At 28.1% G+C, this 23,245-nt stretch overlaps 1 protein-coding gene across 11 annotated transcripts in view; it reads right to left on the bottom strand.

Moving 5' to 3' along the window:
• The window catches only part of LOC107453971 (TGF-beta receptor type-1), a 755,412-nt gene that overhangs the window by 91,387 nt on the left and 640,780 nt on the right, over positions 1-23,245 (bottom strand). The window contains exon 1 of one of the 11 annotated variants that reach the window (XM_016070995.5): positions 7,062-7,250. The exons of the other annotated variants lie outside the window; for them this stretch is intronic. Within the exon in view, the coding sequence (XP_015926481.1) occupies positions 7,062-7,104 (43 nt within the window). The 5' untranslated portion in view covers positions 7,105-7,250. Of the gene's footprint in view, positions 1-7,061; positions 7,251-23,245 lie in introns of those variants that run through there. 11 annotated transcript variants of the gene reach the window in all.

The raw sequence follows: 23,245 nt of genomic DNA, 5'->3' as shown, positions 1-23,245 counted from the left end.
GAGCCCAAGTCAAAATTCCGGAAAATTCATTGAGTTAAATAGTTTAAAAAAAAAGAACAGTTTAATTGAAAAAAATTTAAACAAGATTTTTTTCCTTTTTCTCAATATTTCTCAGTTCACTTAAAAATATTTAAAATTTTACACATACCTATACCATTTACACATATCTGGAGAAGTAATTAAAATTTACAAATATGTCTTTCTTTCTTGAGTTTATGATTATTAACAACTATTTACTGATAAAAAATGAAAATTAATCATGAATATGAGCTTATAAAGTATCTCTCTGGCTCTCCCTTACAAACAAATAAAATAAACTGTGTTTTTAAGTTCCACCTTTGAAAATTTGATTTCTGGAAACTTCTGTGATCAATGATTATTTGAAATGTCTGGAGCTTCGATCTCCGGAAACTTCCGGATCACTGTAAGCGAAAATTCCGGAAATCCGGATTTTTTCCGGAGCACAATCAGCCCCGTTAATTGATTAATTAAGAATTAATTTTAAACTTATTAATAGTCTTACGAGAATACGAATTGTGGAGCATTCAAATGAAAATATTATCATTCACACAAAGAAATTTTCTTTCTTATCTTTTTCATCATTTCTTTCTCATCTTTTTCATCAGCATTACATTCCTATAAAATTAACACTGCTCTTGCCTTCTCAGTTTCGTTCGTTAAAATCCTGGAGTTATTAATTAACTAATTTTGAAACAATTTTAAAGTTTAAAGCTTTTATTATGAAAATACGTAAAGGATAAATATTAATCGAAATTTATTACTACCCACATAGAATTAATCTTATGATTCGTTACTCATGATCTTAATCATTCTAAAGTACATTTTTAAAGAACTAGTGTTTTACACTTCAATAAAATCTTAAACCAATTTAATAATTAAATATGAATGAATTTTAAAATTATAAATGTTGTCATAACAAAATACAATTTATTGGGACAAGTTAGGTGAGAATTTTTGGAAAATGTCGCGGAGGAGTTGGAAGCATAATTACGATGAATCGGAACAAGTTAAGAACGATTTAATGCAAAACACCTAATATGACATTATATCATTACATATTATTATACCTAATATGACATTATATATCATTATTATATTTATATTATGACATTATATTATATGAACAATTTAATGCAAAACATCTAATATGACTGTTAGATAGGGGATACTCGTACGAAGCAAAGAAATTATTGAATTCTCATCATTACAAAATAGAAGGAAATGATTTGCTTTTTTTAGTGTACTACAAGTAACGCACTACAAGTAGTGAAACTACTGTAGTCGCTACTTTTTATTGTAGTTTATAGTGTGCCACTTTTCTTAAAACACGTAGTGTAGTGAGCAGTGCGATGCAAAACATCAGTAGTTTGTAGAGATTCATGACAACTACGTTTCACGTTAGTTCAGTAAAGAAACAGGACACATCAACACAACGATTTGATGGGTGCAAATCTTCGTGTGCCTCTTCTTAATCAAATCTTCTTAATGCAAATCTTCTTAATTTAAAATGCCTCTGTGATTGTGAGTTAATAAGATAGGTTGAACTCCGATCCACCCCAAGGGGTATACGGAGATAAAAAGTTAAATTATTACATTAAATATTTACGCTAAAAACTAAAAATACAGTAAAATTTTGCCAAATGACAATGGTGGTGATCAGTTAAAAGTGAATTAACTAAAAATTTTGACAATTAAAAACATGTTTTAAAAGCAATGAAAACTAAAAGCGAGAATTAAATGATTATAATAATAAGGAAACAAGAGATGAAAATAAAATCTCAAAACTAAAATCAATGAGAGCTAAAAGTCCTAAGTGTAAATGTCTAAAAGTAAAGGTCTGAATAGAAGTCGATGAAGTCTAAAATCACAAGCAGATAAAATTTCAAAATGTAAAGCTAAAAGTTGATCAGTATAAAATAACGATGACATGTTCCATTGTTGGTTCATGACTGGGGTCAGTTGATCTGGGGCTAAAATGTCCTCGAGGTTTTGTTTTATAATTTGAATCACAATTTTCCTGCAGGCCAATATAGCAAAGAATTGGTGTTCCTCTACGTAGTTATTCATGTGTGTTCCACGAAGTGGCCGGAATCTTGGACAGTGCTTAACTAGATGTTTAATGTCCTGTCTCACTCCACAGTAATTGCATGAAGCTGATTTCCTAAAATATTTTTGTTGATATATCCCGAACACTCCGTGGCTATGGTTATGCTAGGGTCTTTAAAGAATTTATAGGTTTGTCTTCCCTTGTCACTAGACCTCCAGTCGTCTCTCCAGCTGATGAAAGTGATGTTCTTAATATAAGATTTAATTTGACATTTTTCTCCCAAGGTCTCAAAATCAATCTGGCCATGCTTAGCTGTGAGTTAATAAGAATTGGTTATTTAGAGACACGCATAACTACGAATAATAGATTATTTATCACTTTGGCCACACTTTCACACGCGAATGCACACTCGTAAAACTCTGATGTTATTTTAAAGGACGAAATTGAAGAAGAATTAGAGAACAAATTGAAAGAAAAAATAGATTTTAGAATGCAGTTCTTAATAATTTCTCATTTTTAATCAAAGCCAATTTTCTTATTCAAAATAATTTTGAACGTAGGTGTAAATTAAACTCTCCATCAAAGTCTGTCTCCTTAAAGTAGTGAAGCAGCTACTAATTTTGAAAGTAGTTTGCAGTTGCTACATTTAAAAAATAAGTAGTTGTAGCTGTAGTTAACTACATTTGTAATAAAGTAGTTGCAGTAAACTACAAAAATAATACAGGTTTTTCGACCACTGATTAAGAAACATAAATAAATAAATTAACCCTTTATAAAGCCGTGGGAAGTATACTTGCTACAAACTTCATTATTTTTTAAATGTCTATAATTTGTCTATAATTTATGCGGCCATCTGCTAATAGCATCAGAAAAATTAAAAAATAAAAGACAATGAAGGATTTTGTTTACATAAATGTGGGTTACCGTTTTCATGGAGTTATAATTTTTCATCAAGTTTATTTATAATTTTAAACAAAGAATTTATAAATTCGGTTATTTAAAAGAGCAGAAGTTCAAGTTTATGCCTAATTCTTTACAATAAGTAAAAGTTAAAAAATTCCACCCACCTTCCTACCGAAAAAAAAGTTCTTAATCAAATTGTTTTTAGGAAATAAGCTAAATAATTTTTTTTAATAAACACCTTAATCCATTTCCAAAAATATTTTAACATAACACTGATAGAAAAAAAGGTTTTAATATGCAAAATATGTTGCAGCCAAATATAAACCTTTATTTATTAAAAATTATAAAACTTATAATTACATAAACATGAACCTATAATTGAGTTAACATGAAATAATTTAAGTTCAATAAAAAATTAAGAAAAATATAATAAGTTAGAACAATTTATAATAGGAAGAAATTGAGAGTTCGCCCACAGAGGAAGCAGATGAGCTGTATCTTAAATCTAATGATCAATCTTTTTAATATATAGAATTATTGAATGAAAATTTAGTTTAATGCTAAATCCTAAATTCCATATGGAAAGGGAAAGAAAAAAAAACATTTGCAGAGTAATTATCCGCAGCTAGCAATGTATACATTTTATCCGAGAAAAACTTTTTTAAGTAGAAAAAAAATATAACCGTACAGAAGACAGATGATTAAAAAGATCGTTATTTACGATAAAATAAACGAGGCAAGAAGAACTTTTTAGTGGAGAAATATTTTAAAAAGGTTCATAAAAATAAGCCGACGAGGCGACCTTTTTCAATGTGAATCAGCCATCTGAAAAGGAAGATGTATGCCGACCTTTGAAGCAGCCAGAAATTGACAAGATTTATTAAGATTTTTGACTTTAAATCCCCGGTGTGCAAAAGGATAACAGAAAATTGAAATTCATAGTACGTCGCAGCAAAGAGAACATTTAAACGAAAGTGTGGTGATTCTTAACATTCTTGATTGTTAAAAAATAACATTTTACGATTTAACATATTTCTAAGTCCTGTTTAATATTACAAACACATATTTTTCTTATTCTGGTATCTTAAACTAGTTCTAAATAGTTAAAGATTACTTTTTGAGGTAAAAGAAACATGGATATATTTTTAATCTCTTTGTTAGTTTTTCCTTGCATTTTTTTTCTTAGAGAATAATATTGTTCAAACTTGTGGCAAAATTAATAGGGTGAACTTATGGTATTTTTTAAACATGTACGATAATATTCAACTTGAATCTAAAAATGGTTTAACTCAGCACCTTATTGGTTCCAGGATGGGCACCGAAATATGGTTTCAAGGAACAAATCTCAACGTTCAACCGATTTTTTTTGAGAGCAAGGGTATACTTATAAATTAGACTACCAGGACTGCCTTAAAATCTATAGGCATTTAAAAACTAAAGAAATTAACTGTAAAAGATGATACCTGTTGTGTTTAAAAGTACATAAAAGGTACATTTCCTACCCTTAAACAGAAGAAGTGTTTTGAATATTTCAAATTAAATTAACTTTTTAAAGCTTTTATTAATATGTTTGAAACATAGCAATGAAAACAAGGTTTCTTTGATATTATTGTAAAAACAGAAGTTATTGTGTTCAGAATAATTGTTTTAATAATCATTCAAAAATATATTATTTAAAGCTTTCATAAAAAAAAACTTAAAAATTTAGTAGAAATAAATCTGGAATAGTTTTGCAAAAACAAAAGAAGAGTTTTCAATATTCAAAATTATTCTTAGTTCTTTACACATTAAATAATGTGCTTGAAACGAAGCAAAAAAGAAAATATTTTTTTTGGAATTTTGTAGTAAAAAAATTCCATACCTGAGCCTATTTTGCAAAAAAGTTCAAAATTTTCAACTTAATTTTTTAACTACAAAAATTGTATTTAATTTCAGTGCATTTTAAAATTAATAAGTTTTTAAAGTTGAAAATAATTTGAAGAAAGTTTTCACAGGGTGCGTAGCCAAATTATTGAACAAAAAATAAGCACTTTTCAAGCACCTAAAAAATATTTTTACGAACTTAAAAAAAAAAACCCTTTTGGCATTGTTTTTGACAATTGTCAAAAATCATGAAATTTTGAAACATGTAAAACGAATGGCGCTTTCATACGCTACGGATTGACAATAAGCCGAAATAGATTGGGGTTGAATTAATTGTGAACACGTTGAATAGAAAGAACAATGTGAACTGTGTCTTTTTGCATAATTCCTAGAGGAAATCAACATGGTAAAGGAAAAATCTCATTTTAAAAAAGGGAAAATTAAGCACTTTTCAAAAACACCCAATGAAATAAGCACCATTAAGCACTTTTTAAAAACGCTATGCACCCTGTTTCATTGAAATTACAAAAAGTTTGATTTGTAAGACTGGAATATGAAGAAGCAAAGATAAAAATATAATTGCTTTGCAAAAAAACAACCCCGAATTGTTTAATTTTGTATTGAAAGAAAAAAAGTTTACTGCAAACAAGCAAACTTATATTTAGATTGTAGGCAAATACTCTAAATAGTTTTGTCACCAGTTTGATAAAGTTTTTCCTACTATTCTTACTTATGATTAGAATTTGAGGAAAAAAATCCAATCATCTTAAATCGATGAAATTACCACCGCTACAATCTTTTAAAAAGATAACATTTTGCAACCAAAAAACATTTAACCATCATCTGTGAAATGACATGTTTTACCAAAAAATAACATTAACAAAAATCAGAACAGGGGGGAGGGAGGAAGACTGCAAACAAACAAAGTTTACAATTTCAAATAACTTAATCGATGTTCAAAAATTAATTCCAAATAAAAGATGACTAGTTCACAGATTTTTTTTTTGTCGTTTGGGCAAAATTAACAATACAGTTCTTTTTTGAAGAGATTAGAAAATAAAAGATTAATACTGTGATTAGAGGAGGAAATCAGAATTATATCTGTTCGTTACTATGGTGATGTATAACCATAACATTTGTTTGTAATATTTGTTGTAAAAAGTGTAAAATCCTTTTTATAAAATATAACAATGCATAATAATGTAGTTGGTGGTCTTTTTGTTTACATCACGTGATTTAAAATATTATGCATGGATTCAGAGTATAATTTTACATTAAAACGAACACGCATACAACCGTGACTTTTCAGGTATTATCACTAAAATAACATATTTTCAACACATTTAGAAAGTGTTCCGTTAGGCAGGATTTCAGTATCGTTTAATTTTTGAAGAGTTTCAATTTCATAGCTGACTAATAACTCTTGATAGAGTTAAAAAAAATGAGACTAATATCTGTTTGGTTTTAGATTGGTTAAGCACAACCTCAGCTTACATTAGCCCAGCGTATTTTTTTCTGAGCAAATCGGCTCGCTAAAAAAATCTCGGAATAAAACGCTTCCTAATTTACATTAAAATTAGAATTCTTTTGGCGACAAAAAATTCTCAGAATGAAAATTCAGTTTAAATGTTTCTTAGTTTAATTAAAACTTATAATATTCTGAGCAGAAAGAAAAACAAACATAAAATGGGCAAACCTGGTTTCGAAATTTCTTGTAAATAATCATTCTCACTAAAAAAAAAAAAAAAAAAAATTCAATTTAAACAAATATATTTTGTTTATAAGAAGAGTTTTTATTGTTTTGTTTATAAATTCCAGCAAAGAAAAGATTAATGTCCGTTTGGTTTTAGCTCAATAACTTTTTTTTTTCTCATCCACCAATTTCACCAGAAAACTGGCTCAGTTTTTAAAAAAAATGCCTCCTAATTTATTTTTATTTTACAAAAGAAAATTACTTTGTCGAAAAAAAAAAGTAAAAAATCGAAAAATTGACATCAAAACTTTATAATTTTAGTCCACCTTCTGCACAAGAATTATTTAGTTTGAATCCGCATTTTGTATCAAAACTCTATTATTTTAATCCGCTTTCAGCACCAACAGTTTCAAGTTCTAAAACTAGAATCCGCTTTCTGCACCAGAACTACAATTTGCAATATTTTGCACCGGAACTTTTTAGCTCTCAGAAATAAGGAACAACGGTTGAACACTTAAATAATAATGAACTTACTCTTTTTAGCTCGCTTTCGAAAGCTTGCAACTTTAGATTCCATTACTGCAGTGTATATAATCCGTCAGGATATCAACCTTTTCACATAAGTGAGGGAAGGTTGTCCACGAAAATCTGTCAAAGGTAGAGATCGCATGCGATTTCAACAACCAAAGTGACACGTTCTTCAGTAAAGGGGGAGAGGGTCTATTTTTAAAGGACATTTTTTTTCCCGGCTCTCTTCACCTAAATTAGATGCGTATAACGTACGCAACGTAAAATGAATGGCTCCTGCTTTGTTTGTTTTGGTTGTTATTTTTTTTTGTTTGTTATTCGCTTTATTGAGCCTTTAAAGGATTTTTATGACCTTCGTTAAAAATGTGATTTTTTTCCCCTGAAGTAATGGCTTAGCTCAGCTTTAAACTACAAAGCATAAATAATTACAACACAAGCAAATATTCAATTTAATGCTTGAATTTAAAATTCATTTAGTAGTTAGATGTTAAATATGTTTATATTTCGATTTTGATATGGAAGCAAAATTTAAGGGGAGACAGCAGGGCATATAATTCTAAAACTGACCTTTTTCGATGTACCTTTTCTAAAAAACTACTTATGATACCTCTTTTAAATTTTTTGGGGATATTTGAGATCATATCAGTTGTATGCTGTGACAATGTATGACAGGAATACTTTTGTAGTTACGAAAGATTTTTGCTCAAAAATTAAGTAACTTTTAAAAAAATAAGAAATTCTCAGTTCATATATATATTTTTTTTAAAATTTCTGCTTAAGATATATATTAATAGTTATCACAGTGTAAACATGTATATGTAAATATTCTGTGGAAAAAAAAACTGAAGCAATATCTTGTTTAGATGCTGAGAAAAGGTAAAATGAAAAAGGCTAGTTTGAACAACATTATTGGTACATACCTTACTGACTTCCCTTAAGTAAATTCCAATTTATTAGCCATAATAAATCTTTTGAATTATTTTCAACAACTTAACGTGAAAATTATGAAAGCGTATTCATCAAAGGATAAATAAAGGACGAATCCAATTTAAGTTATATTTTTTTAATAAATTTACAATATAAATTATTTTTAATTAAGAAAAAAAATATTAACTCAGTTGCAATATTGCAATGGCTGATATAATGTTATAAATGAACATCAATAATAATGATGCAACTTGTAATTTATTACTTGCAAGTAGTAGCAGCTTCAGATAAGTAATTTTTATGCAAAAAAGAACTTGATTTTAACTTATGAAAAATCATTAATTCATTCAATAAGTGAATTTTAACGAAATTATGATATGATAAGAAATTTTTTTTATATATATATAAGTTCAAAATGAAGAATAAAACAAAGAAAAATTATAGACATATGAAAAAAAGGGGGTGGGAAATAATAAGTAAAAAAATAACAAACAACATTTTATTAAAAAAAAAAAATGAAATGTTAATTAAAAAACCGGAAAAAAAAGATATAATCTTTTCTTCAGCCCACACGATTATATCCGCAAAACAGAGTGCTTTCTGATATTGTATCAATAAAATATATATATATATAAATAATATATATAAATATATATATATATATATACACAAAAAAGAAAAACGCCTTTTTGCGGATATAATCGTGTGAGCTGATGAAAAGATATAATCTTTTATTTTCCGGATTTTTATTAATTTTTTTCATTTTCTTCGGATTTTTTTTCTTTCTAGTTTCTTGTTATTTTTATTTCATCTGCCCCTTTTTTCACTGTTCTGCAATTTTTTCCATGTTTTTTCTACATTTTGAACATTATTATATGTATATATATATATAGGGGCTGAACTGTTTTTGGTACTTTTCCGTAAGCCGGGTGCACACAATTTCTTTATTTATTTTTTCCCGACAAAATAAAATGGCTATTATCCAAAATAAATAACTAAACAAATGAAATAAAATAAAAATAAAAAAGAGGAATTCACTTGCGCTCAGCTATCGGAAAAGATCTAATTTTTTGTACCAATTTTAGTTTACTTAATAACTATTTTAATTTAAAGCAGTTAATCTACAGAATTGCTTTATGAATTTTTAAAAAAATTAGGTGGTGTAAACGGATTATACTAAAAAAAAAAAAAAAAAAAAATAGACGGCAGGTTTGTTTATTTTTTATAATTTTTTTTTAAATAATTAGACGTACTAAATTGATTTGGTTTTGAAAGATTGATTTCAGTTTTTCACTAACAATATTAAAGGATAATTATTGATGTGTTAAGCATTTCTGTTACAAGCCTAATTTATTTTCAATCACTAGTCATGAGTTTTAAAGTTCTTTCATTCATTATACACCTCTTAAAACTTACTCTTAAATTAATATTATCTTGAATTCCTTAAAAATTGGTTGATGTAAAAATTAATAAAAATGTTTCCGACAGTGTTGTCGGGTTACAGTGTGAAACGTTAAAATAGTTTTACGAAATCTCATTCTTCATAAGTGGGGGCTAATTATATAGTGCGAAAATATTTTAAAAACTATGTCTGACATAACATGTTGAATTCATAAGACTTTTAATATGAATATAAAGAAAAATGAGACCGAAATTGTTCGAATTCCCAAACGATTGAAGAAAATGAAAATCAGAAGAAAGCTTTAGAGAAACTCTACATAATTCTAAATAAATTCGACTTTGCCAGAAACAACCCGTAAGTGCCGCGCTAAATTTAACGCTATTTTGGTGGGTTGTACGTGATTCCCCCCCCATTTTTTTTTTCCAAAACAAAAGCAGCAAGTTCGATGGCATCGCCGGAAGCAGGCAAGGCTCCAAGCCAAATGCCAACTCACCTTCAAACAATTAGCATCGCGGAGATTTGACGAATCGTTTGCACGCGTAAAGGGCAAACGATGCAGTAGGTCATCGGAAAACGATATATTTTTTTTAAGTGTTTAAGCTGTGAAACTTATTATATCAATCGCCATTTAGATAATTAGTATTCATGATTTACCTAAATTCTCAATCTTTTTAACATTTTTATTATGCAATCGTCAATTATTATAGAACCTACTAGCAGAAGGACATTAAAGTAAATAAATAACACATCTTTAAACAATAAATATTACGAGGATTTGACGAATCGTTAGTATGTGTAAAATGCGAAAAAAAAATTAATGATGGGGGGAAAAAAAACAAAGGAAATTTATTTTAGTGTCAATGCTTTGAAATTCGTCTAAATCATTAATATTTACGAAACTTATTAAATCTTCATTGTTTATGCAGTTTAGTTAAATTTTAATTATTTAAACAATATTTAAATAGCAATCATTATAAGAGTTATTTAAAGAAACAGCAGGTCATCAACATAACAGAAAAATAAACATATAATAATAATTTAATTAAAAATAACGAACATTATTAAAGTATCAATATTTAAAAACTTATTTTAATCGTTAATGTAAAGAAAAATTATTTAAATCTCCAATAATATGCAGCATATTTAAATCGTTAATCAATGTAAAACTTACTTTAAATTGTCAATACTGATTAAATTTATTTTAATCTTTCAATATTGTGATTTCGCTAGACTTAAGAAATTTCTGGGTCCAAAAGCGGATCTCTATTTAGAATAACATAAATCTTCCATTTTAAAAATACAGTACACAAAAGGATATGAAACTTCATGCAAAAGAGTTGTTATGAAACACTTGTAGATGAGTAATGATGAATCTCTGTTAGCGTGAAATTAATAGGTCTTCAAAAGGAAGCATTTTTAATAATCTATCCAGAATCGTTGAAATTATGAATTTCCGTTAAAGCAGGAAGTTGGCAATTATAAAACTTCATACAGCAATAAAAAAATGATTTTAGATTCATTTGATTCAACAAACACTTTGTAAGTGATTTGAAGAACACATTTTTGATTATAGATACAATAGAGAAAAAGAAGAAATCGATTAAGATTTCTCTCGTGCTTTGATATTAATAAGTTCCACGTTTCTTAGATTCAACAGTTCATTTAATTATAGCTAAGGTTGAAAAAGCAAAGCGAATCGTGTGAAAAATAGTAATGTCGGTTATTACGTTCTATGAATCAGAACAAACGAACGGAACGGAAGTGGTACGGAATCGGATCATCCTGATGGGCATGTATTATTTTATTTTATAACCGTCGTTGAACAGCAGACCCTATTTTCGAGTTTACGACTACTAATGTTCAACTCCGTAGCCTTGTAATTTTAAACCCAATCCATAAGCCAAGGGAACTCCTGGATCAAGTATTGGGAGAAATTTGCCTTCCTTGAGGACTTTTCGGTAGAACTAACCAGCATTTGCGTTACATGGAGAGGAAGACCACGAGAATCTCCCACGGTTAGTCTGACGGCAAGGGGACGCTAACCTATGATCCGTCTACCACTGAGGATATTTCACGTCAGCTCTGTGGTCGGTGCAAACCGGATGCGGAATTCGTATCCATCGATAGGATTCGAACCCGGTTCACCTCATTGGAAGGCGAACGCTCTATCCCCTAAGCCATTGCGGCTCATGAGCATATATTTTGTCTCCACAAGTTTGGGGAAACTTTCCACCTGAAGTCCTGGATAGTTCTAGGTATCAAGGACACCGCCAGGTTTTGATAAGTGGTCCTGGGTATTAACTTTCACAGCCAGGACAGTCGATTTATTTGTCTACGTTGTCAGCCTTCTAATTCGTCCAAAATGTGATTTAACTCATGGCTCTGAAAAGGCCGGTCCAGTTTTTCGATGTTGGTTCTTGAGCGACTTCAGAGCACAAACCTGCAACTTTGGTTCTTCAGCGAATTCTGTCGCAGGCTCGAAACTTTTCACCGATTCTGGTCTACAGAGGTTATCGTACAAGATAGCAGAGATTTTTCATGCGCTATTCAGGCTTATTTCAGAAATAAATAATTAAGAGGACGGTTTACCGCAAGAAAAACTTTTCATAACTAATTTTTGTTCGCATCACTAATTTAATCATCGAATCATTGATCTAGAAATAGGCCATAAAGTTTAAATAGTTTAAAAAAAAAATCGAAATATCAAAATGCGAACTAATTATTGGGTTAGTATTAGAGAACTTTTCCATCATTCCCTCATACTTTGGTTTCATTATGATAATTTAAAAAAATTTCATTTCAGTATTTGGAACTTCATGGTTTACTGTAGGTTTTCCTTCACTCAAATTTTTTATACTATGAATTTTAAATTTCGCACGGTGGTGAAAGAGAATTTGAGATGAAAAGTTTCTCCCGTGGTATGGCGTTCTCTCAAAGGCGATTTCGGAAGCTGGATATAGACTGCAGCTTGTCTCGGACTCAAAAGAGTGAATATGGTGATATTAGAGCGGTGGTGACTCAAGGGATAGAGTGCTCGCCTCCCAATGAGGTAACCCGGGTTCGAATCCCAGCGATGGCTGGTTGATAGGAATTCCGCACCCGGCTCGCACCGATGATATAGATGCGCAATTTTCTCAGTGAAACACATATACGACACACCTCTCGATGTAACACAAATGCGGTTAGTACCATCAAAAAGTCCTCCACGAAAGGAAAGTTATTCCCAGTACTTGATCCAGGAATTACCTCGCTTCTGGATTGTGTTCAAAATTAGAAGGATACGGAGTTGAACATTAGTAGTTTAAATTCAAAATTGGGTTAGCTGTTCAATAACGGTTATAAAGCAAAATAAAAAATAAGGTGATAAACTGTATTAAAGATAAGATCAGCGCTTTTGATCTATAACCCATTTGACCTATCGTTGAGATTTTCCCACGTCAAGATCTTATTTTAATGTGGCAAACAGGTCTACCTAAAATAGGATATTAACATAGAAAGGTAATAGCAAATCGTGATAAATTTTTCAGCATCAATTATTAAAATATATTTTAGCATGGAAAAATTATATTTGAAGGAATGTCTGTTTTTCTTTTTCTTTGGTAAGAGAAAAATAAAATTTTTCCTAATTATCATTGAATATTTCAGAAGAGCAATAAATTGTTTAATGAACTCTGAAATTTAATTTCAGTAATTTATTGCACACACAATAGTCGCAAATAGAATTTGAAATCAAACTATATACTTTCATGTGATAAATTAGGAAACGGCAAAGTATTAAATGGATAACAAGAACTTTGTTTTCAACTATATCCAAAAAAAAAAAAGACAAAAAAAAAAAAATTTATTCTTCTCATTTTATTATACACAGTCGGGGGAAGTAATTCAAAATAATAATCGAATTCAAAGTACCTCTGTCATTTGTTAGAGCAAACTACTTAAATTTTTGCACTTGAACACAAATATTATATAATTTTCTTTAATAAACATCTTTTTTCGTGATATGAATTTATATGAATTTTGAGCTCTTCTATTTGGAAAGAATAACAACTTTAGTTAAAAGAGACTAAGCACCATTTGACGGCTTATTTCTCGATTTTGTGTTTCCCTCTCTATTACTACACCTAATTGCTAACCATAAACATATTTTAGGACAGAATTAAAACTTAATCATCGAAAGATAATTCTTTTCAAAAGAATAGCTACATTTATAATTTATAACATTCAATTTATAAACACTAAAAAGGAGAAATAAGCAAGTAGGAGTAACGTAAGACTACTTTTGAAAAACATTCGAATTCACAAACAATATTAACATTATTATTTTCATGTTATAGTACAGGGTGCGTAGGCAAATCTTTCAACAAAAAATAAGCACCTTTTAAGTACTTTTTAAGCACTCAAAAAATATTTTTCAGCTTTATATACATTAACAAAATGCAAAATAATTTTCAAAGATTTTAGATGATCATGATAAAATACCTAGTTTCTGACAAAGAACTCTTTTCTTGATTATATTAGCCGTTATAAAATGATCGAGAGATTTTTCGGTTAGATATCAGAAGGTGGAAAATGAAGTCTGAAATTGAGAATATCTTGCAAAATGCAGCAGAGTTGCACATGAGAAGGCAATAATCTCTCCTAACCCAGCTCAGTAGATGCACATACGGACTCGCAAGTATTTTATCAAACATGTAAAATGATTGACGCTTTCATATGCTATGGACCGAAGGTACACTGAAATGAACTGTGAAAACGCTGAATAGAACAAAGTGAAAAGCACGCTTTTGCATAATACTTGGCGAAAATCGTCATAGTAATGAAAAAAAAATCCCATTTTTGAAAAGGGAAAATTAAGCACTTTTTAAAAACAGCCAGTGAAAAAAAGCACCTTTAGGCATTTTTTAAAAAAGCTACGCACCGTGCAGTAAGTATGGATTTTAAAACAATAAAAACTAAACAGCCGAAAAGCAATGTTATTAGTTTAACAAAGCTGCAAAAAATACACCAAGTCACCAAGAGTAATAGTTTCAAACGTCTAAAAAAGATCAATATATCGTGGAAACCTTTTTTTCCTTTTTCGCACTTACTAAAACACAGAAATTAATCGTTAAAACAATAAACCTGCCACTAGTGGAAGCTAAAACCCGTGCTATTAGTTTTTTATTTATAGATGTTTGTATTTTTCGAACTGTTTTAAACAGTACAACGATCTCCTGACTTAAAAAAGGAAGCGCAATGGAATGAAAATAACTATGTAACGAATCTCATCATATCCTCCTACCCAACAGTTCTGCTCGAATATATTAGATATTAGTTTCAATGGCTTTTTTCAGGCTATTAAACAACGCAGAATCGTTCTACAATTAATATGCATGAGTTCGCAGGGGTCTGCATAAAATGGCTGAAAGCATAAGAAAGTTATTTATTTTTATTTTATTTTTTTAAATGTGAGTCAATAACGGAGTTATAAACAATTGAATAAATAGTGCTGCGACAGACAGGACAAGTAAATTATTATTTCTTAAGATTTATATTCAAAAATTACTTTTACGGTTTAACAGTTTCTAATTCTTTTTTCTTTAAAAAAAATTGTAAATTCTGCTTTAGTTAGTTTTTCTTTAAAAACAACTTCTCTGTTTTTGAACAAATCAGTTTTCTAAATCTTTTTGAATGTCTGGAATAAAAATTAAAATATTGAATCTTACAGGAGTTTTAATTTATATAGAGTCACAATAAAAATGTATACAATACTATTAAGCGTTTTATTTAAAAAAAGAACAAGAAATGTCCGTATAATTGAGCAAAATAATGAAATAGCATTATGGATATAAAATTTCATACAGCCTAATAAATAAACTATATCTGTCATAGAATAAAGATTTTAGTAACTATATTAGTGCAGAGCAAAAACTATAATAATTTCACAATTGTTCTGTAAATATTATTAAATACAGTAATTTCAGCAGTCAGTTTCTTTTAAAACAAAAAATCATAAATTGGTGCACAAATTATGATATTTTAAGATACATTTTAGAGGAGCAATAACTAAATTTTTGGCAAAATGCCCTAATTGCTTCCAAAAATAAATAAATAAAAGGTAAAGTTGTGAAGAGATAAAATAAAAATATTCTTAAAATCATTTAACACTATATCTCTCAAATATATTTTTTTGGTAACAATATTAACAGATAACACAGACAATCAATTACAATTTTCAATAGTTACAAAATAAGTAGAAAAACCTGATAGTTGATATTTATGGAGTCAATGTAAAATAAAAATACCCTTTCCCATATTTTCAAACGTATGAATCAATTTAAAAAAGCATACTGGCGATAAAAATATTTCTTTTCAAGAGAGATCATTTGTCAAAATCTAGTCTTCCAGCATCCACGTGAAAGAATTTATCCATTTATCTTCGAGAAAATGGAGCTGATGGGATAGTACGACGGTTTAGGTTTCAAGAAAACACTGACCAGGCTTAGAATTCGAAACTTCAAATAGTTCATACGTTGAAAAAAAATGGAACAGAATACAATAGTCCAGAAGTTGCTGAACTTATAAAACAAAAAGTTCTCTAAGAATTGATTTTCTTATCAAGAGTTGATTGGCTGGAAAAGATTAAGAGGGAAATATAAATTGTTTTGATGTCAATAGATGGCGCTACATACACAGCGAAATCGTATTTAGTAAACGAATTGTTCTCGTTTATATTTTGTAAGTTTTATCTTACTCTTCCGGTATAGTGCGCAATGTTTTAACAGCTGTTTTCTAAATAGCTTCTTTTTAACTACTACTTTGAATTTTAAGTTTAGTTAACAAGGCGATGCGGAAATCCTTTTTCGTTGATAACTTCATTCGAAATAATTTCTATTATTTGTTTGGTTTCGATAGAACAATTTTATAAATTTGAAACTTTTGAGGTGATTTTTATTTTTTATTTTTAATAGAAATATTTAGAATTCATTTTCAAATAAAATGGGAGAGATTATTTTGAGCGGAAACGTTTCAAGAAAAAACTAAACAAAATTAAAACGTGAAACAGATATTTTCCCAAAGTTAAGTCGAGATTATTACTCACTATACTATAGTATGTAGTATAGTGAAGAAATAAATTTTACAACAGTATTCAAATTTCTTATTTTGATAATTATAATCAATGTTCTTATTAATCAATTTAAAACGATTTTCTTATTTTGATAAGGAACGAAAATAAATCATTACTAGAATTTATTTAAGCTCACAGTAAAGGGTTTCTCAAAATTGAGTGAAATGTGTCAAAATAGAAACAGTATATACTCATTTTTGAGCAAAATGTAAGGAGTGAAACAGACGATGTAAAGAGTGTTGGCAACCGGCAGGATTCGAACCAAGGACCTCTGGGTTCGTAATGGGATGCTCTAACCACCATAATTGTGCAAATGTTATGAAATTTCTTTTATATAGAAGTCGCGGGCAACGACACATCATGATATTCTAATTTTCAATGCTACTAAGGGTTGCAATTTGAAAAAAGTTTGCCCCATTAACTTAGTCAGGAGATCGGCCATTTTAATTTAATTTTTTGTTTATTTCCCTTTATCTTAAAAATTTTCAAAGGAATGGAATGTATTTCATGATGTGTCATTGCGGTGGCCACTTTATAAAGTTTCCTAACTCACCCTGGGCAGGGTTGTACATAAGGTGGTTAGAGCATTCAACTACGAGCATGGATGTCCTTGTTCGAATCCCCCTTGCATTTTGCTCAAAAACGAGAATATGCTGTTTCAATTTTGAATACACGGGGATCTCAAATTCGACTATTATTTGTTTCGGAGCTATATCGGTATATTTTGGCTCAATTTAGAGAATCCCCTTTTTCACAGTGCTATTATTGAAAATTATTATCCATATAATAAATTAAGGAAGAAAATGTTAGATTTAAAACAGAAGATTATAATTAAATAAAAAATAAAAAAACGATGAATTTAAAATAGTAGAATTTAAGAACTAAAAACAAGGGAGATAAAATGTATTTAAAACGGAAGAATATTTCAGAATATATAAAAAGGAAATACGGCACATTTAAAACAGAATACATTAAATTGGTAAAAAAGATAAACATTACAATTTAAAAAAAATTAAGATAATACATTAAAAAGTAGATAACATTGATTTAAAATGGAAGAATATAATACATTTAAAGAAAAAGGAGACTATTTCAACCCTATTTATGTGATATAAGCCAACTATGATTCTAAATTTGAGTATTTATTGCGACAATTTTATTTTATGCCCAGTATGAAGATAACATTAATATGCAAAAAGTATATTTTGATTGAAATAAATACGTTGAAAAATATTATTTTGAATGCTATTTTGTTTGTTGCAAGTCGTAATCCCGATGGTAGAAACCATCCAGAACGGAAACTGCAGATTAATACAGCTTCCGTAAATAATTTTTATTTTATTTAAGTTTTCTTTTTCTTTTTAAAAAGCAAACAAACAAATAGAGGGGGGGGGGATTGCAGAGACTCTTTTTTAAAACCTTTCTAAACTTGCTATTTATGAGAATTAAAAAGTGCAACTGAGAACACCGCAAAGAATAAAAAGTAAAGACTTTTTATTCCATGTTTTTGACACATCTGTTTAGGGATTTATTCAAAAGTATTATTGTATGAAATTCGAGTAGATTCACTGCGTAAATTCGGCTGCCGGGGTCGTAATAAATGTACGTAAAGAGAAATTACGGGAACCAGTACCGATTCATAGAACCGAGCTCCTTACTTTCGATTTAACCCATGTTAGGCCAAGAGTCGAAATTTTATAAAATGAGGTATTATTTTCATTGAAATATGCCGAAATTACTTTCATTAAAACACATAAAAAATTTCAAGGAATTTTTTTAAAATTTTATTTGAGAAATAAAATGGCGCGTACATACACCATTGGCCAAATCATTTAGTTAAACAGTAGTTTTTATGATATTTGTTTTATTTTTATTTTATTTAACAGAACTTGCAACTTTAAATCTATCCAAAAAATATCTGCTTAATCTCAAATGGAATAATTTTACAGCTTAAATAATTCAAATGCATCCATAAACGTTTCAAGCTAAAAAACTAGCGCAGTTTAAAAATTTCTCAAGAGAAAGTGCTTACTTCAATCGAATTACTAATATTTTATAGTCGTCTTCAGAACCTTTTACAATAACAGAAAAATAAAATGAGTGAAAAATATACGTCACAGTGTTTAAAAAGAATATTTATTGAAAAAGAGCGTTTACGCACCTTTGGTTGAAAATTTTTCCGGTTAGAATTAGTGGTGGTAAATGAGATTTATTAAAGAGAGTATAATTTGTTTAAAAGTTGATTTTTTTAATTAAAATTAGAATTTTTAACAAAAAGTCTTAAAAATTGTTCTTTGCACTGAAAGAAAATATTAAATTAAAAAAAAAAAGTTCTAATTTACTTAAAATATTATTTTTGCTAAGTAGTTTAATCTAAATATTAAAAAAAAAACCTTTTCACAAATTTTATAATTAATCTGTAACACGAAACTAATTATAAAGCCAATTAATGTTACCAAAAAAATTCTTAAATTATGCACTAAATTTTAGAAAAAAAAAGTATCGAATATGTCTTCACTTTCTGCAAACAATAAATAAATTTAATAATATTTTATAAAATTCCACAAAACATATTTTTATTCAAATGATATATTATTTTTATTTTTTTAAATCACATAATTGAAAACTTCCAAATTTAAGCAAGCAGTTACTACATCATGCATTTTTTTTTGAAAATTCAGAAAATAAAATTTAAAAAAAAAAAAAAAGAAAAGAAAAACCGAAACCCACGAAACATTTAATACTGGCATTGAAAAATTATTCAAAAGGTCCATTTCAATCCAAAACTCTTCAAAATATAAAATGTATTTCTAAATATAAAACAAATGAACAACTTTTGAAAAACTGAGTTCGCAGGAAAAAGAGTTGTAAATAAAGAAGCAATCATAATACTTCTCGAAATATTTTTCGTTTCATTCTCAAACTGGTAGATATGTTTTTAAAACACAAAACTAATAAAAACGAAAATTATTCAGTGTAAGCCACGTTCGAGCATTTTTTTGTTATTCAGTGCATAAAGCTATAGAGATAAAAAAGGGAATAATTGACAGCTTTGAAAGATCATGGAGTGGTTCGAACTGGGTTTTATTTAGCTTCTTTTTTTGGCGAGAAATATTGAATCAGAGTCAGAAGTATTTTATTAAAAAAAAGCTAATCTTTTTTCTTTCTTTTTCGAGAATCCAATTGTATTTGTTGAATCAAAATGATAAGCAAAATCTGGTGAATTTTCACAGGTTTAAAATTTTTTTTAAGCACTCTTTTCTTTTATGATTATATTGCCAAAATAAATAGTTTGTTACAATATCTTTACGCCTCAGCTCTATATTTTTATAGAAATAGTATAAAAATCAATTAATTTCATGTAGTGGAAGCTATTATTTGAACTGTTTATTAACAATATGATGCAATGACAAACACAGGAGACATTAATTCAACTTCAATACACTAATAGGTATTAATTGCAAATAAGCATTATTTTTATAACATTATCAACACAACAAGCAAAAAAAAAAAAATTAATACTAGGCATTTCGAAAATCATTTACATTTATAGAGGAAGTTCTTAAAAAAGATTTATACAATAAAAAAGTTGCTTAGTTGTTATTATGTTTGTCTTATATTCTTATCATAGTTGCTTAAAGGTGAATTTAATCAATTAGTGGCAACGGTATAGTGCCTTTTCGAATATTGCGAGAACACCACAGGTACATTTTGATCTAAATGCCACCATTAACTAATCACTCATCTCTGACTGGTTATAATTAACTTGCAAATATCCGTAATGTGTATACCTTTCCAAATGTTATCAAATGGTCTATACATGGAATGGGATTGAGGTGTAAAATTATTAACAAATAGAGATATCTATGCAACGGTATACAGGATTTGAATTTTAAATCATAAGTTTATGAAATCATTTTAAAATTACATATAGCTTTTGTTGTTTTCCTTAAAAAAATATCGTTATTAGTTTCAAGTAAAATAGTAATCACATTTATTTTAAAAATGTGAGCTAAAAAAATAATTATACTTTTCCTTTTTTTCTCTCTCTGATATAGATAAACAGGTCTTTTTTATGAAATGGTATATAGAGATTTAAATAAAAGGTATATATTCTTATTTTATAAATCTTTATGTATTTGTTTTTTTACATATATATATTTTTCTTATACATGCATTGTTTTCTTTTCAAAAAATATATAATTTATAAAAATTACATGCATGCTTATAATTTTATAAATTATAAAATAATATGATTATATACTTTATAAAAATTGCATGCTAACAATTCTAATTTTTTATATATTATATCAAATTATATGCATATAAACACGGTATATGTAGATTTAAATACAAGGTATATATATTTTGGTATAAATTTCAATATATATATATTTCTTATAAGAGCATGTTTTTTCTTATGCATATTTGTTTTAAAATTATACAATTATAATTGTATAATTTATAAAAATATTATGGACGCAACTATGTCATAAAAAACATAATAAAATAATTACGTTACTCGAGACAAAAACAATTTTTTATAACAATTTACAATTGAACAATAGGGATACTTAATAAATTGAAAATTTTTTTTTCATTTAAATTTTTTTTTTTTTAAATCGTGGAAAAATGTAAGGAAGAATATGTTTGGAAAAATGTAAAAAATTCTTCAATTTGTACACAGAAGAAAAAATTTAGTAAAATTACCGTCCGGCATTTCGTTTAAATGAAAAAACCACATAATTATGGTAATGAAAAAAAAAAAAATAATTGATCAATTACCTTTTTACCGAAAATCGTACCTTTTTTTCGGAAATTCTGGTTTTCAAAATCATAGTTTTTCTTACCACACATTTAGAAATGAATGCAAAACTGAATCGTAAATTAACCGAATAATTATATTTTATGCCATGCTTTAAGGTATCATGATAAATTTACCAAATTATACTCTATTTACGAAATTTTATCGCATATTATAAAACAATATTTTTTTGTTAATATCATCAAAATCATTAAGAAAGCGCTTCCGTAAAAAATACGGACCTCTTTGGTGTTTTAATAAAGACAGAAATGTGGTAAATTTTACCATATTCTGGTAGTTATGATCATACCTTTTTTTTAGTAAATGAACTTAAAAGTAATATATTAATTTTAAGATTTTAACAATGGAAATTGATCTAAACAGGTTAGGTAACATTAGACTAAAAAGATATTTAGAATTAACAGAACGAGCTTAATAGTCAAGGAATCATTTTCTATTTCTACTATAATTACTATCTACTTTCTACTATTATTCAATTCATTAATTCAGAAGTCCTAAAAGGTCAACCTTCTTTCGACGGAGCCCCAACTTCATTAATAAAGTATATGAAGAAAATTTTGAACGTAATATACTATTTTTTTATTATTATTTTGAAACCATTAAATAGAAAGAAAGAAAATTTTTTCATCTTTGAATCATTAATGATTTTAAATGAAATAGGTTTTATGTCCGACGATTGAATTCGCAGTCTTGGAGCTGAATCAAGCCTATAGCTATGAATTTATTTTTGGTGTATATACACATAAGCTGAAAAGGAATAAGCCGGATTAAGTTTTTTTTTTTAATCAAATGAAAGCTGCTCTAAACGTTAAAAATGGTTATTAGGGAAACCTATTTGATTATTAACGAATATAATTATTTTATTTTAATTTTAAAAGAGTGTTGAGTACTAATAAAATTTTTTTTTAATAAATGCATGTTTTTTTCCTAATGAATTCAATTCAATTTCATTAGAAAAATATTTTTTTGTAAAATAAATAATTTTGTGAAAGTAATTGAAGTATAAAGTTACTAATAGATTATTGACTAAACAAAATTACAGGTTGAAAAAAAAACCGTTTAAAGAAAAGTTCTCTTCCTTCAACTGACAATCCAAGGGAGTATACCATTTAGGAACCACTGCACTAATGAATATTTTCTATTTTTTTTTCTCTATATTTCTTTTATTATTGTTGCTGCCATCCCATAAGTCCAGCAGGGCTAGACTAGGTCTATGAAGCCAGACACCTTCAGCAAGTCCAAGACCAGTAATGGACTACCAAGACGAAAGTTTTGGATGCCTGTTCTTTTATTAAAATGTTCTAATGAAACTAATTACAAAAATTTAAACTTCAAAATTGTAAAACCTATTTAAAACTTCATAAAAGTGTTATATTAAAAAAAAACTTTTTAAACATTATTACTTACAGCTTTAAAAATTAATAACTGGGTTCAATTGGAAAAAATTTAATTTTGTTAATTAATAAGAGAAACAAAGATAATCCAAAATATTAATGAGTCACTTAATAATTAAGACACAGGCGTACATGTAGTTTATTTATAAGTCAAAATGGGGAACATAGAATCCCATCCCTTTTCTAACTGCAGACGATCTTAATGTAAAGAATGAAATTTTTTTTTAGTTAATGACAGAAGCGTCAGAACTAATGACAGAAATTTAACCGTGATAACTACACTTAAACTGGAAACTGGCTTTGTTATATAGAGTATAACCACACAGTTCTCCCCACAAAATCCTCAAAGATAACATGTCTCTTCGATTATTTAAACTTCCGTATCAATGAAATAGCATCGTGTTGTTTTAAAACTTACAAAAATATTTCCCAAGAAAGAAATTAGGTAGCCAATTTAGCATTCTATCGCTTTTCGATTCCGATAACTTCATCACATAATATATTTTTGGGAATAAAAATTCGCCAAAGACGGTT

This window comes from Parasteatoda tepidariorum, chromosome 3 (assembly GCF_982258835.1).
Source record: "Parasteatoda tepidariorum strain Cologne lab strain chromosome 3, Ptep-v5.0, whole genome shotgun sequence".
Taxonomy (NCBI): domain Eukaryota; kingdom Metazoa; phylum Arthropoda; class Arachnida; order Araneae; family Theridiidae; genus Parasteatoda; species Parasteatoda tepidariorum.
This window is presented reverse-complemented; position numbering and strand designations above follow the sequence as displayed.